Consider the following 17,945-nt stretch of genomic DNA (forward strand, 5'->3'; position numbering starts at 1 on the left):
TGGAGAGGAGGAGAGAGGAGCTCAGTGCATCATGGGAAGTCTCCTGGCAGTCTAGGCCTATAGCAGCATAACTAAGGGATGGTTCAGGACTCACTCAAGCCAGCCCTAACTATAAGCTTTATCAAAGAGGAAAGTCTTAAGCCTATTCTTAAATGTGGAGACGGTGTCTGCCTCCCGAACCCAAACTGGGACCTGATTCCACAGGAGAGGAGCTTGATAACTGAAGGCTCTGGCTCCCATTCTACTTTTGGAGACTCTAGGAACCACAAGTAACCCTGCATCCTGGGAGCACAGTGTTCTAATGGGGTAATAAGGTATTATGAGATTTTTAAGATACGATGGTGTCTGACCATTAAGAGCTTTGTAAGTGAGGAGAAGGATTTCAAATTCTATTCTGGATTTTACAGGGAGCCAGTGCAGAGAAGCTAATATTGGAGAAATATGATCTTTTCCTAGTTCTTGTCAGTACACGTGCCTCAGCATTCTGGATCAACTGGAGAGTCTTAAGGGACTTATTCGGGCAGCCTGATAATAAGGAATTGCAATGATCCAACCTAGAAGTAACAAATGCATGGACTAGTTTTTCTGCATCATTTTGAGACAGGATGTGTCGGATTTTTGCAATGTTACGTAAGTGAAAGAAGGCAGTCCTTGAAGTTTGTTTTATGCGGGAGTTAAAGGATAAATCCTGATCAAAGATCACTCCGAGGTTCCTTATGGTGGTGCTGGAGGCCAGGGCAATGCCATCTAGAGTAACTATATCTTTAGATAATGTGTCTCGGAGGTGTTTGGGGCCAAGTACAATAACTTCACTTTTGTCAGAGTTTAACATCAGAAAATGCGGCTCCTAGCCTAAAAAATGACATGTGAGGTGACTGTAGGAAACTGTCAGAATTAGGAATTAAAATTGGATCCCATTTTTATCTGACATACTCTTAGCATGTAAAGATGTTTGCTTGTCTTGAGCTCAAATCCTAAGCCCTTTGTAAGTACAACAATTGCATTACATGCAGCGTTTGGTTAATGTATATCCAGTGCGCATTAAAAGTACCATGAACGCATGCATTTTCTACATAGGTGGCCCCAGTCTGAATCAAATCCCTCACACATTTTCTTGATTCTGCAGTGCTATTCTCTACAGGATGACTACCCAGCTAGGGAGGTCAGCAGTGGTATTAAAAGATCAATTACTAACATATAGCTAGCAATTTACTGTTGTGGCATTTGAGAAACTTGTGACAATTACTAGATCATGGTAAATTCTGAAAAGTAATGTAGCACAAGTAGAGAAGAGTCATAAAGTCACCAAAATGACTCAGTAATGTCAGGTTCACAACAATTTGTATCTAAAGTTTGCTAATGTTAGCTAACTTTAGCCACCACAAGCTACTAGTTAGACTAGACCAAGTGAGGCTGTAGCAGCAAACTCCTTAGTGTTTTAAACTGAGGAATGGTGTGTTTTGTTGCCTAAGAATGCAACTTTTCATTTGTAAGAGAAAGAATGTGGTCTTTCCTCTTTCAAAAGTTACATTGTCTCACTTTAAGAAAGCAAAACCTTTTGATTTTTATGGCCTTTATTTCACAGTCTTCATCAGCTAATTTTAATGGAGAGTATGAGATGCAATTAAAAATTCTAGAAAAGGCCACTAAGTGGACCTTATTTTGTCAAATTACTATCACAAGGTCAAGAATGAGCTTTCACACTCAATAACATTTTTATTCCATCAATGAGGATGGAGTCAGTTGTTGCAATGCTAACAGCTAGCTATGTCATGTTGCTGTTGTTAACTTGATCACTTGTGGTGATGTTAGCCTGTTGTACAGTAGCCTAATACTTTTCCTAAAAATTATGCAGTGCTTAAGTGTGTAATTTTGGCCATCATAAAGCACCAGGCTAAAATGCTAAAATGTCAGTAACTGCTCATGAAAACAAAGACAAAGGCATGTACCCTCATCCAAGATGTGGCATTATCCATCTGCTGAGGAGTTATTTTGTCGTCTTACACTTGGTGTACTTGACACCACAGAGAGAACACTGAGCCTTTGAAGTGTTATTTTCCGAATGTTATTGTCAGCTATTTGGATTTTTCCTGCAAGACAAAATAAAAACTGACCTTTCCTAATAAGAAGAGAAGGAGCGTTTCTCCCCTGCTCTCCCCCCACAACACCACTGGAGGTCATTTTAACCTTTGAAGGTCAAATGTGGAACCAAAGTGACATCTAAACTGGGGTGCATTAACCACACAACCTGCTCACGCAATCTGTCTGGCACACCTGTCAGACTGCCTCATGTAACTCGACTTCCAGTACTTGGGGGTGGACAGACACTTTTAGAAAGGCCAACTCCCAGTGGGAATCAAATCTGAAACTCTTAGTGATGTTGCCACCATGAGAACTAATGGAACTTTCCATGACCTCAGTCTATTTTACTCTCTGTAGGACAGTAAACCTTAGATCAGGTAGTATATTTACGCTGGACATATGAGCCTGATAATTTGTTGGTGTTTGGCTTGTTGATTTACAGTAAAGGGGAGATATTGCACTGCTGCCTGTCCTCAGCAGTTTCTGGGAAATGGTTGCCAGACAGAACCTGAGATCGTTGGGCCGTTCAAGCATCGTAACTCAAACTTTTTACCTCTGCTCCCTTATTGACATCCATGGATGATTTACTCTAAATGGGAGTTAGGAGTGTGTTTGCGAGCCTGTGTGTGTGTGTGTGTGTGCCTATGGGGTGTGTTTTGTGGCTTTTTGTGTAATGTCTGTGTGCATTTGTCTGTGAAATGTGCGATTGGTTCATTATTTAATTCGCATGAGAAAATAATGGGTGAGTGTAATCAAATGGGTTTTGTGTTTTTGTGTTTGTGCTTTTGTGTGTACCTCATGGAGAACGGCCAGAGTGTTTACTTGTAGGCCAGGGTGAACAAAACTATGGTTGTGTGTGTGTGTGTGTGTGTGTGTGTGTGTGTGTGTGTGTGTGTTTATATCAGTTTGTCTGTTCCAAATTAAGGTTCCACTCTATAAAGTTTGATATATCACCATATCACTTATGTAAATCGCACAACAACTTCCCACTTGATTTATGTTGCCACAGAGATAATTGTGACTAGCTCATGCACTGCCTGGATGATTACAAAGTGGAGCTGGCGGAGTGGCTGCATTGATGGACACACACAAACCTCTTTCAGTTAACATTGAATGGGATTAATCATATGGGACATAATGATAGATAGTTAGTTAAAGGCTAAATGTCATTCACTCATTTAATGCCTGATGAATAGGATACAGAATGTGCCTATATAGTCCCATTCTGGAGGCATATAGTCTAACTTAAAAAGCAATATGACAGATATTTAATAGTCTAGATAATTTATATTTTGTGTCAGTTTAAATAAAAATTTTGTCTTATGTATTTATGGAAATATATTGTAAAATATGATATTGCATGGCAGTATGCATAGAAATCATAGTATAGTTTGAATGTTGAATATAAGTCAGTATGCAGATGGCTGAGCTTCTGTTCACAGCCCCATAGCTGCAGGATCTGTGCTTGTCAATGCTGCCGTCTGCCAATAAGATGAACATGAAACCTGCACTGAGAGCAGCCTCACCTTCATAATGAGCTGCTAAAGTATTGGAAAGACTACTTGGTGGGTTTTAGTTATGTTATTGCAGATGCATGGATATCCTGACAAGAGCTTTTTTTTTGCCATGAGAATGGATAGATTTTCACAGAATACTGGCCTGAATTAACCAGGATGAGGATTCTACTGTACAAACTAAAATACTGGAATGATAGTTGAAGACATTAGGCAACTCAGCTGTAGAACTCAATCATTCAACCAAGCCTTATTTCTGAGTTTCAACCTCAACATCAGAAAAGCCACATGTAGTGGCAGTCAAGCACACTAACTTCTGAACTAACACGGAGCTAAACGGCACCATGGTACAGCATTTGACTGATGGTGTGGTGGTGTGTGCTCTGGGTGAATCCAGCAGTTCAGCAGAAGGCGCACGCTAGCTGTGGGGCAAATTTGCTTACTAGGCACACTTGATAATTTGAAACATGTGTGATGAAGAGCCTCCAATTCTCATGGGTAATTCCACTGATGCCTTCCTTAAGTGGCGCTCTGGGGAACCATCTCTCCTCCCACTCTTCTCCTTCCTTTCCTTTCCTCCTTATTTCATGCTGTTGTTCCCTCGCTTCTCAGTTTTCTTTCCCACTATTTTAGCCTCTGACTCTCTTCAGTTTTTTCTGTTTCTTTTGATTATTTATCTTTGTGTCTCTGCTGCTGTCTGACTTTTTCTCTCTGCTCATTCTGTCCCTCTTTTTCCTCCACATCGCTCTCAGCTCACTTTATGTCACTAACAGTGTTTCTGTATCTATTCTTCCTGATCAGAGTTGCACACACCACTGCTGCACAGACTGTGCTAACGTAACCAACCAATCTGACATCACTGACAATAATAAGCTGTTTCCAAAAATACCCAGTGATACGGTGGTTCTGCTGTTACGTTCTCCAATCAATTTGCCTACTCTATATCTGCAGTTGTTGTGATTTTCTTTGTACATGTGCACGTGTGTGTGTAACTGACAGGGAGACAGCCTTTGCCTTTAAACAGAGGCAGTAGCCAGTTTACCAGCCCAAAAAAGGCTTTACACTGCCAAAGTGCTGTTCAGCTATACCATTGCCAGTTGACATGTCTGTGTTGTGACATTTAAACATGTCCTGAGAGATGTATGAACATATACGCAACAGTTCCGAAGATGTAAAAAAGAAAACACCACATAGCATATGCACATGCGAAGGACACTAGCGCTGTCAAAATTGGCCAAAATGACATTTGATTATTCGTTCTAATAAAAACCCATAGGTCTGAACTATAACTAATATCTATTTTTGAGCATTATGTCCATAAGATGGCAAACCAATACGAGAGACGTAACTACTTGCATACCTACACATTACAAAATAAACAAATAATGTTTGGGTGGAGTTCCGGACATCAGACCATGCTCATTTGCCCTCGGATTGCTAGTGCTGGAGTGGTAGGCTAACTGTAGCTTACACAGCTTGCATACAACTTTATCACAAGGTTCCACAATTTTGCCGTCTACTGACCAAAATCCGAATCTCAATTAGATGCCGGGTCTGGTTTTTATAGAAGTTCTTTGGATGAATAAAACCTCTTAAAGCCCACCGGGTCACCCACTTGAGCTAGTTCTAAGCTGCTTAGTTGCACATACATATGTACATGTCTGAACTTTTATTAATTATTATCGTTAGATCGGCTAGATTCTCCACAATTCAATCACTCATTACATTTTAGGGAAACCATGTGCACCAAAGTATAAGTCATTCAGATTTACCGGCATGGTAAACAAGAGAGACATAAAAAGTGACTCAGACTCCCTACCTTTGAAGCGGTCAGAAAGTCAGAATATATGTGTCCATTCCTTGATTATTTATATTACTTTAGCACGTAAGGGTCCACCGATCAAAAGAATCAAAACATTTTTTCATAAAAATGAATCCAAGTTGAAATAACTACAGTAACCTTTGGCTTTCATCTTTTTTATGATGGGCTACCTGTGAAGTTTTACAGTATTTCCAAACGGGGCTTTTTAGATTGCTCAGAGTGCAAATGACTCTCTCTGCGGCCAAGTTGGGTTGTGAACTCTCTAACATCATTACGACACGGTTGTTGTTTAATTATTCGCTCGTTTCAGCTCGGCCTACATTTCAATATCAGTCAATGAAAGTGACGTTGTGTGACTCCTGTCCGTCATGCAGAACTTGCGAGCAGACAGACGCGGTAGTGCTGCTTTTTTTCCACAATTGAATATTAATTTTCACAATCAAATGTCTGTTGTTTTTTTTTTTTACAATTCGATTATATAATCGAATTTTGAATATTCCTTGACAGCCCTACGGCACACAATCACACTATTAAAGAATCTTTCCCAAAAATAATAAAAGTGAAGTGTGCAAAAGGAACAAGCAATGGGAGTGAGTGAGTTGAGAAAGTGTCAACAGTGTGTGACATTAGATGTGGTCCTGGAGGGCCGGAGCTGTCAGTGCTGAGGCCCCGCGAGGAAGTCAGGTTGCCAGGCTGCCTGTCTATTTCTGCCCACTGACATGATAGTGGACTGGCTGACATGTGGTCATACTCTGTCAGACAGATACAGACCAATTGATGGACAGAGAGAGGGACAGATTAAAAGGCAGACTTATAGCCAGATATATTGACTTGAAGGCAGTCCGTGGTTCACTGAGAGCTGTGTGACCCGAACCCAGAGGCGTCGAGTGGGTCCCAAACAGGAAGATCAGTTATTGGCCATTTTTAGAAGTCATAAGGGCACTTGGTTCTGAGAGTTTAGATAAGACCAGGCTTTTGATCTGGAAGGTTTCCATGTTTAAATTGACCATTCACTAAATCCACCCCCTTAGTTACTGTTGCTGTGCCTGGCAAGCTTTAAAATTTGAACAGAACAGAAATCTGTTTTAGGACAGCACATATGCAGTTTACAGTGATACTGGTGGACAGATTTGCCACATGAAATTCTCAGTAAGGTTTGATATTACACAGAAGTAAAGAAAAAAACAGCCTTCTGTCTCTAGCAGATTTTATCAGCTGCAGCTAGCTAGTGCATGAAAACACTTACGCTTGCTTGAAAACTGACTTTTTACTGTTTCCATTAAATTTTGAGTTATTCGTTCCAACATACCCTTGAATGGTTTGAAAGTTTACTATAGAAAAACATACTTTGACAAGCAACACAGTGGTAAGATTTATGCTTTAATGTTCATATTTTTTAACAGTATGCTCCACTTTTACCAGAGAAACAAATTTAAAAATTAGGAGTAACTGATGAGTTTGGCCACACTATCTTACACAAGTTTGGCTGGAGTTTCCGGAATAAAGAGCAGGACAGAGCAGCTATGGTTACTCAAAACTCAGTCGTGAACAGGTATTTTTCTAATGTAACCTGTAAACCAACAAAATGTAGTTAGTTAATGACATGTCCCTTGCCTTTGGAAATAATGCTAGGTTACTACTGTAGGTAGTTAGCTGGGCATGCTAACGTTTGCAGCTAACATTAGAGCAACACTGTTGTTTTTTTTCTCTTTTTGTTTGTCTATCCTCGTTTCAATTATTGATGTATTTGTAAAGTCACTACTGTTTTGTTTTTGCACCAATAAAAAAGAAAAGAAAAGAAAAACGAAGAGCAGATAAACACACAGTTTAACTCATTATATACTTACACTTTTGCTCTTGTGTTTTTGGTTTGGAGAGGTGATTAAAAAAAACCAACCCATCCAAACTCTATACCGAGTTTCGCTCTTACTGCAGCCCCATGTGCATCGCTTTAACATGTGGAGAAATCCAAAGCTTGACGAACCTGCCGTGCCTAGTTACAGTTGCTATGATTGGACAGTCACTGTTCAGGGGAGGGGTTTAGCGAACGGTCAATAGCCATGCTGGGCAAATCAGGGCGAGGAAAGTAAGTGAGCAACACTCCCTTCTTTCTTAACAGCTGCCTTGATATAAACCTTGAGGACTATCATGAACTTCTAGCTGCTCTACTGGATGTGCTAATTTGCCAGTAGTGTAATTCCATGGTTAACTGGGTGGTTGTGACCTGTACATGTTCAAAAGGTTAGACAAAAAGTTATATACTGTAAATATATATACTCTATATATATACTGTATATGTGTATGTACTGTATGTATATATCTGTGTATATATACTGTATATACATACTGTGTTTAAATAAAGATCCAAGTTCCAAAATGGATTCAAAACAATTAGACACCTTGTGAACCCGAGCTCAAGGACAATCCCACCTGTTAGCTCCAACCTGATATAATCCTGACAGCGGTAAACAAGAGAGCTAAATGATTGGTCATTAAAAAGAAATAAACATTGTGCACTAGGCTCAGTGCTGGGCAGCATGCACTGTGTGTCATCAATTAATGGTGACTATTTGTCATGAGTTAATCATATTATCAATAACAGCAGTTTAATATCAATGAAACTCATTATCAAAATGTCAGCTGTGTTTTAATAGATGCATAATAGCCTAAGCCTTTCATAGTAAATTGACTTTTCTCATAGTGTTTCTGTATGTTTTTCTTTTTTTCTTTTAGATTGATAGTATATCAAGAATAAATGGGGGGAAAAACACATTGATAAAATAAGTCAGGTCCTCTGGGATCCATACAGGTAAATCAGTGTAATTTATGATTAGGTGACTTTCACTAGGCTGCTCGCACATGTGAGTTTGTGTGAATCTAAGCAGGGGGAACATTCTCAGCCAGCCTTCCCTGGATAAATAAAGGTAAAAAAAAAATTGCCAAACTTGTAATGTCAGGCGCTGTCCTCAGTCTTGGGAATACTAAATATCCTTGTATCATCCATCTACTTGCTATGATAATCAACAGCTGAGAGGGACAGTGGGGTGGAGGAAGGACGGGTATCCTGGCAAACACTTGAATGGGCTGATGGATGGTTGGAAGGGCACCGGGAGAGATGGGCAGGGAGACAGAGAGAGAGACCTACAAATGAATGTTCATAAACAGACAGATTGTCAAAAGAGAACAAGACTCAGGCAGGCAGAAGGACAGATAAACAGGCGTACAGACAGTGCAAAGGCCAACAAACAGAGACAGACAGTGCTTTAGACAGACAGATGGACAAACACAGCAAGGTGATAGACGCTTACTCAGGCAGGATGGGAGTGCTATTCATCTGCTCTCTGAGTCATCACGTAGTGTGTGTTCTGTCTCTTGGAGTGTGTTCAAAACATATACACTCTGTATACCCTAACGGAGTTATCCCTGCCTCTCGCCGCTTTAGTTTTCTCCATCTGTCTGTCTCTCCTTTGTCTCTCTGTCTCTTCACATTTCCCCATATAATCCAGTTCACCTCACTTATTTTCCTGCCTTATTTATCTTAGATTCCTGAATCCTTCCCTACTTACCTCTCTATTTTTATTAATCTCTCTATCCCCTGCAATCTCACCATCCTTTTTCTTCTTTCCACACCTCCTCTGATCCTTCTCCTGCTTCTTTTTGCTTTGTCCACCCAGGTCTGCTCTCTGTGTCCTATGACGAGTGGGACTACGGCCTAGAGGCCCGTGTTCGAGACGGCGTGGCGATCATCACAATGGCAACCTCCACCATGATGATGGACCGCGGACCTCACACCCTGTTGAAGTCTGAGTGCCATGGAGCTCCTGACAAGAAGTCTCCCATCTCAGGCAACCCCAACGAAGTGCTCAGGTGAGTGAAGACGCTGACTGGATTGTGTGGTTTACTGTTAACAGGAGAGCAGTTTGGACCTGTTACGAAGACATGGAGAACTCATAAGTTCCATGACACAATACAATATGAGTTGTCTATTCGTTATGACATGTGATGGACAATTGATAAACAATGTACCAAGTTAGCTGTATATCTACACAAGTTCCATTTATGTGTAGCTGTCTGTGAGGTGATTATTAACATGTCCAAGCTAGATTATTTACACATTGCAGTGGCTTTTTATTTAGTTTAATTATTTAGTTAAAGGAATAGTTTAGACATTTTGGGAAACAAGTTTATTCGTTTTCTGGCGGTATGTAAATATAAGGCTACAGCTAGCAGCTGGTTAGCTTAGCACAAAGACTAGAAACAAGTGAAAACAGCTCTGTCCAAAAGTAACAAAATCTGCCTACCAGCACCTCTACGGCTCACTAATTAACATGTCATATCTTATTCTTTTAATTGGTACAAAAACCGAAGTGTAATAAACATCAATTCACCATTTTATGGGTCGTTATCTGCCGGACATTCTCTTAGGCGGTACCAGTTGCTAGGTAACCGGAAAGTCTCCAGGAAGTTGCTGCTCCCAACCAAGAAATAGTCACATAATCCCCCTGGAAGATGGCTAATTGCCGTTTTTACAGTTTGTTTTTTGTACAGATTAAATAAAGAAAGCTATAACTTGTTAATCAGTGAGCTTTAGCAGTTCTAGTAAGTGGATTTTGTTACTTTCTGACTAAACCAGGCTAACCGTTTACCCCTGTTTACAGTCTTTATGCTAAACTAAGTCAGGGATGCCAACTTTTCAATTTAGTTTGGAGTGAGATTCGGTATCGGTGAAGTCGGTTCAGTAGGCCTTCTGTGACATTACCCACAGCAGGGGACAGGGTCATCACTTCTCAACCCCCAGGAATTTAGTTTAAAAAGTTCAGCAGTCAATTTCACTATTTTAAAGTATGTATCGATGAAAAGCCAAGTCAATAATCATGGTCAATGATGAATAAGTATGGTTGATCAGCATGCTTGCCAACCTCGTTATATGGTATGCACCTTAACCATTCAGCCTCTGGGGCACCCCAAACTATTTCTTTAACGTGACATATTTACCAGTAATGTGTAACCACCTGAACACAAATAGCTGTTAAATACACCAGGATCACATGACAATTTCCAAGTGTATGAGTTTTTGAGGTTGCCCGAATGAGAACTGGTGCAGTGGATTTTTTGGTATACTGAGGGCAACAAAGGAGACACCGCTTTTGTTCTCTAAATTGGAGGAAGAAGAAATTCATTTTAAAAAGGCTGCATTTTTAGAAGCCTGTTAAATGGGACCTTCAATACATTATGATATATTCAATCTTGAAAAGCAGATTTTTATAGCAGACAACCCCAGAATTGGGACAAAACTAAATGTAACATCTTGGTATATTTGTATATTTAAAGGTGGGGTATGCGATTCTAATCCAATACACGTCTTTTTGTCAAATTAAGTGACTATCTCCTCACGGTCCGCTAGCTGTCCGTTCTGTACGTGCGCTGAAAAAAACTCTGGTGTTTGTACACTGCCCTGGATCTGTAAATGGGAATCAGCCACACAACACTATTCCAGCCATTCCAGGGGAAACCATCTCGTCCTCTCTGGCTGTTAGCTTCGCAGCAGCAACTGCGCCACCTAGCTAATGTTAGTTACATTACTTGCTGTGTCATTGCTCGCTCTATATAATGATATTTGTCATCGTCTTGGATTTCTCCAGAATCGCATACCCCATTTTTAACATATTAGATAATTAGTAGTGGTACTGTATTGTTTATGTTCTTTAAAATTAAGATTGCATTTCAGTGTTCAACTTTCTGTTGAATGCCACTTGTCCGTACTCTCGGATTTTAAATCAGTACAGCATCTGTTATTATGAGGATGTTATAATACACAGAGATTCTGGACCTAAAAGCACGACTCGAAGGCAGAGAGTTAAAGTCGTTAGTCTTTGGTTTATTGTACGAACAAGCTGAAAGAGTAAACAGGTGTGTGGAGGGAAGCTCCGTGAAGCGAGGATGATTCCCAGGCTTAGGCAGACAGTCCGTAAGCACAGGTAGACTGGGCGAGGACGGCTGGCTGGAGTGTAGCTGGTGAGATCAGGCAGGCGGAGCAAGGACAGCTGGCTGAAGTGGAGCAGAGGTGAACCCGTGGTGAGAAGCTTTTGAAGAGCCGGTGAGTAGATCGGAGGCAGGTGTCGGTTTGAGGAGTGAACCTGAACACAAGGAGTCAGAGGATTAGTCGTGGACTCAGGAATCAGCAGGAAAACTTTCTACAATACAAGATCAGAGGCTGAGACGTTGTGCCACTAGTGTAAACAGACGATGTGGCGAAGACTGGTGAGAAGAGCCGGGTAGATATGCTGTATGGTCTTGATTAGTGGATGGAGAACAGGTCAGTAGCAGCAGATTTCTGATCTGAGATGAGTAGCAGGTGTGTCAGATTCTGAGTGGAGGTTCACCGGAGGCCACGCCCCGCCAGCACACACACACACACACACACACACACACACACACACACACACACACACACACACACACACACACACACAGACAAACACAGGAGGGGAACCAACAGGGGTCAAACAGACAACAGAGACACTTGGAGTGGTACAGCTGTACCATGACAGAGAAATTCTGAGTACACTGCAGTAATAATGTTCTTTTTCCTGCTTTGTGTGCAGTAAAACAAGCTCACGTTTTGCCCTGAAGCAATCCCACACATATCCCCTGAAAACTAGCTCTGTGGTGTACAATGTATAATAAAGTACAGAGGCCATGCATCTCAGCAGTGGTCTCATTTATTTACATTTACACTCATGTCTCCAAATTAATGTGCCAATGATTTTTGGATGCTAAAATGATACACACAGCAGCTTGAAAAAGTGCACAGGTTCAGGTGATGCAACGTCAACACGAGCATCCTGGCATAGATCAGCACAACCATGGATGCAGCAGATGCTGGCACACACACACACACACACACACACACACACACACACATATATGCACCTTCATCCCCTGCATACTGTGATCATCCTCCCCCCATGTAATAATACCCTACACACACAAACACCCCATTCACATGCCCCTTCCTCAGGAAAATCCAATCCCACCCCCTCAGCTGTCCGTCTCAGCAGCAGGCCTTGTGAAGTGCAGCGTTGGGCGGCACTTTGCTCTGCGCACTGCCTAATTGGTCCCAATGGCGTTTCATTTGATGAACACTAGCCCCTGTCGTGCTGTGCTCCAGAGCTCAGCACAGCATTATATTCAGGGGCAGTTTCACCCCTCTGCCACTCTGCGTGTCTGCTGCAGCTGTATGTGTGTGGGTATGTGTGTTTTTATTGTGCTAAAGAGAGACAGACTGTCAGTGCCAAATGTGTGTGTGTGTGTGTGTGTAGGTATTTTAAAGTATGTACGTGTTTGTGTGCGCTAAGGAGATTGTCAGCCGTCCTTTTAGCACAGTAGTCTGGTTGTTTCCTACTCATGGTTTCAGGGGGTTTGAAAAGCAGTTGTATGGTGGCAGACGTAATACACTCACACTCAAATACATATTGAACCCTCACACTGACACACACACTTGTATTCAGACGGACACACTTTTTGCTTTCTGAGTCTCTGCTTTCTCCCACAATTTTACTGCTGATTACAATAACACATTCATCCAGAAATGCTAGTTTTCACAAAGACACATTCACACCCATACAGCAGCAGGAGAGCCTGCTGTAGAAACACATGCTCACCTTTTTGGATTGCACTGTGAATGAGGGATATGGATAATTTTTCCCGCTCATGCTCCAAGCTTAACTGCATCGTGCACTAAGGCAGCAAAGCTTTGTTGTCCGTTCCAGCAAACTCTTTAGATGTCATTTCAACCCATGTCTGCTTGTTCACTCCTTTCTGAAGCTTTGCATTTGTTTAACCACTGCTTACTGCTTTGAGATAACAGTGGAGTTTATGGCAGCTGCTGTTGCCCCAGAATACAATTCCCCTGTTCTGTTTGTGTGTGCCTCGCTGTGGTCTGCTGTGCACTGCTCTGTTCTCCTCAACTCTACTGTGGTCTTTTCTGCTCTCTGTGCTGCTCTCTACTCTGCTCAGCTCCCTCTCAACTCCGTCATGTTTTTCTCTGTCCTCTCTTGCCCTGTAGTCTTCTCCTTTGTTCTGCCCTGGTCTGCTTTTATACATCTGCTCTCCTCTGCTCTGCTTTGTTCCACTTTATTCTCCTATGTCTAGCGCTGCTCTGCTCTGCTTTATCTGCTCACACCTTCTTCTCTCCCCCTCTGTTTTCTCCTCTCCTCTCCTAGTTTTCCTCTCCTCTGTTCTGCTCCTCCCCAGCCATCGTCTACTCTCCAGACCTGCAGTTTTATAATCAACTTAGCTGTGTTGTTGATTAGATCAGTTGCAAGTGCTGCTAAGATCTTTCGCCCCTCGCTGCCTTAACTAAATTTGTTTGGTGATAACCTTTGTCTTCAAGTGTTCAATCAAGAGATTAGCATTTGGCCTACAGTCTATATACTAGAAACTGAATGAATGGCTGGTTGCCTGGCTTGCTGGCTGATTGGTTGGCTGGATGGGTGCCCTACTGCCTGGTTGGTTCGCTACTAAGTGAATCAGTGGATGAATAGATGAAAGATGGGTGGTGAGGGAAGGGAAGCAACTCAATCAAAAGGCTCTTTTGTACGGCAGGAAAACCTTATATTCCACGACACTCTCCATTGAATTCAAACATCATTTGTAAATTTTCATACATACATTAATAAATCAGGCAAAGTCGCAATAAATTCTTTGCAGTGGAGAATGGCATGTCATAGCTGTGCTAAGCTCGAAAACAAAGCCTCAATCTCTAAAGCTCCTTTTTTCTGTGAGATATTAGTCCATGAAAATCAATTGATCCCGGCAACTGGAAGTTAGACTAATATTAAAAGTATGGGGATTGGTTTAGAGCAGTGGTTCCTAACCTTTTCTGTAAGACGTACCCCCACAGCCCTGTCAGATGAGCTCAAGTACCACTTCATCAACACAACCAGTCATGTTCCAAATGTGTTCAGTTGAATTAATTTAAAACTGAATATTATTTAACTATTAATCATATAAAAGTGATATATAATAGTGGAGTAGCAAAAGCTGGATGTTCCAGCCATTTATCCATTACTTTTATCTAATTATTTCAACTCCTCTGCTCACTTGCTAACTAGTTGTCACACACTCTTAATTGCATAAACACCTACAGTAAATGAATTGTTATAACTGACTCAATATGCGGATGTATTCTTTTAATCAAATTAGTTGAGCTTCTTACACAATCTTTACACGTACTCCCTGGCAACTGCAGAAGTACCCCCTGGGGTACAAGTTCCCCTGGATGGTAATCACTGGTTTAGAGGATGACTTTCCGCCTCTCAAAAAATCACCAACTCTTGAAGAAAAACTATTTAACTGTAGAGCGAGCATGACTCAGGAACTGCCTGGCCTATTGCTCACTTCAGATTTTTTCTGTGACAGATATTTATTAGGTAATTTCGGAGATTTTTTCCAGACCAGCTGCATTATTTTAAAACTTGAAGTTGAAAATTCAGATTGAAAATCTGAAGCAGAACAGCAAGTGGTGAACGGAGAAAGACAGCACTTGTCAACCAATCATTTTACAGCCTAGTGAAAAGCTGCACGTTATGAGCAAGTACATATGTGCCAAACCACACTGAACAAAGCAAAATTTTTGGGACAGCTTTGGGAGCTGTGTATCCCAGTCTGATAATTAATTCTGGTAGGGACTGTGAGAGATTATCACACTTCACTTTGTAGTTTCGATCACACATCTCATGTTTTTCAAGCTTGTGGATTACAAACGGTTTAAGTCAGTAAGGGATGCATGGAAATATGGAAATCATATCTAGTTTACATTTCAGTCAACTGTTGAGTGATGAAGAATTGCTGTAAGGTCACGGCCGTCTACTTGACTTTACAAGCCATATATTATCCCTCTCTGCTTAGCATTTTCTTGTCCAGCCCTTAGAGCTTCATAGAATACCACAAGAGAAGAACACGTCACTCCACTAAGTAAATTAAGTCCACTGTAGCCAGCACTGTGACATTCCAGCTAATGCTACAGTATGAGCCTGAGAAATGAAGATAGCAGAAAGAGGAAGAAGAGAGTAAAGCACAGAGAGCAAAAGACACAGTGAGGGAGAGATTGGAAGAGAGACCACTGCTGAGCAATACACAACAGTGTGAGAATCATGAGTTTGACAACAGTGGCCCTGACCTTGCCAGGCGTGGACAGGTTCCAAATGAGCTTGGAGTTGGAAAGGTGTCAAGTGCTTTTAAGCTCTGTGGACATTTTTGAACTTCTGTGGCCCCAGTGAGGCTTTCAATAGAGTGTATGTGCATCTGTGGGTTTGCATGTGTGTACGTCTGTGTGTTTGTGCGTTGTGCTGTGTGCGTGCAGAATACTCTGAAGCAGCATTTTGACCCTATTGAGCTGAGGGATGAGTGTGTGCGAGCTCGATGGACAGTGTATCCACCTGTGTGTGTGTGTGTGTGTGTGTGTGTGTGTGTGTGTGTGTCTGTGTGTGTGTGTGTGTGTGCTTCTAGCTATTTCAGACTGAGTCTATAAAGGCCAGTTGAGTGTGTTTATGGGGCAGGCCAGTGGGAGGCGTTAAAAAAGTTACCTGTTTGTGATGGGGCTTGATTGGAACTAGGTCAGGATGCTTCTGCTCTCTCTCTCCTTTTTCTTCCCTCTCCCTTCTCTTAATTTTTATCGCTGTCTTTCTTTCTCCTCCTAAATCTTTTCATCTGTCACTTAATCTCTTTTTCTCTGCCAGATTTATTCAGTTCCCTACTTTACTGTTGTATTTTATCACACATAATCATTGCCTGTCCCTCTATTTTTATTACATTATTTTCTCTCTTTTTCTGCCCTTCACTGCTTCCTTGTTCCCCCTAATTCCTTCTTCTGTAGGCTATTATAATTTTTGGTTCTTATAAGGTAAGTATGTCTTTTAAGGCTTTTGAAGTTTTATTTGAAAATGCTCAGAAATTGTGTGTTTTATCAATTATCTCTGAAATGCCGATAATCCACTCTGTTCAATGGCTACCTGTTAAAAATAATTTCATTATGAATAGTTTTAATTAAATGCTGTCTATCATTTGTCAAAAATAAATCAAATCAAAGCCACATATCTAGTGCCATTTGCTAGTTTGATGTTCCCAGTCCTCGCCTCCTTTTTGTATCTCTGTTCCTGTCTTGTCATCTCTCCGCTCTCTTCCCATTAGCACAATTTAATACACTGTTTACACATTCAGTTCCCATGTCTGAACACACACATGGATACCACTAGATGCACACTTGTGCAAACACATGCACACACAACAAATTCACACCTCCTCCCACAGTCACACTGCAAGTGTGCATGCAATAAAGCTACAGTATTTCTGTCGGCCACAGTGCCATATAGGGCATGTTATCATTCTCCATATAGATTCTTCCTCTACAAATCCAATAAGTACATGAGTGTAATTCATGACTAATTCATGTCAGGGTTAATTTATTAAAACTGACTTATCAATATTTCACACAACTCCTCCATTATTCACACCAGAACATGCGCTAAAATGTATCTGTGTCAGGCCATGGAGTTAGCATGGCAAGTGTTTGTCTGTGTGGGTGTGTGTGTCTGACACTATGCTGTTCTTATTAACAATGGCGATAATTTTCCTCAAATAAATAAAAAAAGGAAAGTAGACATTCACTGAAATGTCTGCAAAAATGTGCGGCAGTTAATGACGGGGATATTGTAACTGTAGGTTTGACTGGAGCACTGCCTGTTGGAGTCCGGTCAGTGTCACTCGCTTCGCTAGGTGGAGACAGCTGCTGCTGCTGTTTGAATCTTAATTCACCTGCTGTACAGTACAGCTGAGATACTCTCCTCTAGCTTGAGCTGTAAACTGACTGGTTCAACAGGATATCAAAACAAGGGGTTTAGTGGGGGGGTGGATGTGTGCTTTTTTATGGTATTCACACACAGTATGTACACGTGTACATTCTTAGCATGCACCTTACTTAATGCCATCTCATTACACATACAGTAGCTTTAGAAAATAGAGGTAGGGGGTTAGAGCATAGGTTTGTGTTTATTCGTGTCTCTGGCATGGCACGGAACGCAGTGAAGGTGACTGTCTGTCATCCAGCTTTGAGCAAGGCACTTAACACCCAGCTGCCCCAGTGGACCTGCTCAGTGGCCCATAAGAGGTCTGACTGGGCAGCTTCCAGACGTGGATGTACTGTGTATACCCCTGTGAATATGAAAAAGAGCATAAATGCTGATTAAACCCTCACTGTTTAAGTGTGTGTAAACACACATGTGTCCAGTTTTAATGCCAGCGATACAAGAAGTTCAGAGGAGGTGACTGAAAGTGGATATGGTCACATGGATTGAACACAAAGTCGAAGTGGCTTCCTGTAAACACAGTAGTCACAGTGTGATGGGAGAAGAGGGAAGAAAGCGTTGCAGTCTAGTAGTAATATGTCCCATCCCCTCCTTATTTTTCTTTGAATCCCACCTCTCTCTCTCTCTCTCTCTCTCTCTCTCTCTGTCTCTTTCCCTCCC

The 17,945-nt window shown here is 41.5% G+C and overlaps 1 protein-coding gene across 5 annotated transcripts in view; it reads left to right on the top strand.

Annotated features, from left to right (window-relative positions):
• LOC122868594 (glutamate receptor ionotropic, NMDA 2B-like) overlaps positions 1-17,945 on the top strand; it is a 132,766-nt gene that overhangs the window by 78,538 nt on the left and 36,283 nt on the right. For all 5 annotated transcript variants that reach the window (XM_044180689.1, XM_044180690.1, XM_044180691.1 and 2 more), the window contains one exon: positions 9,093-9,285. In XM_044180689.1, the coding sequence (XP_044036624.1) occupies positions 9,093-9,285 (193 nt within the window). The remainder of the gene's footprint in view (positions 1-9,092; positions 9,286-17,945) is intronic.

Source organism: Siniperca chuatsi, linkage group LG21, assembly GCF_020085105.1.
Source record: "Siniperca chuatsi isolate FFG_IHB_CAS linkage group LG21, ASM2008510v1, whole genome shotgun sequence".
Lineage (NCBI taxonomy): Eukaryota > Metazoa > Chordata > Actinopteri > Centrarchiformes > Sinipercidae > Siniperca > Siniperca chuatsi.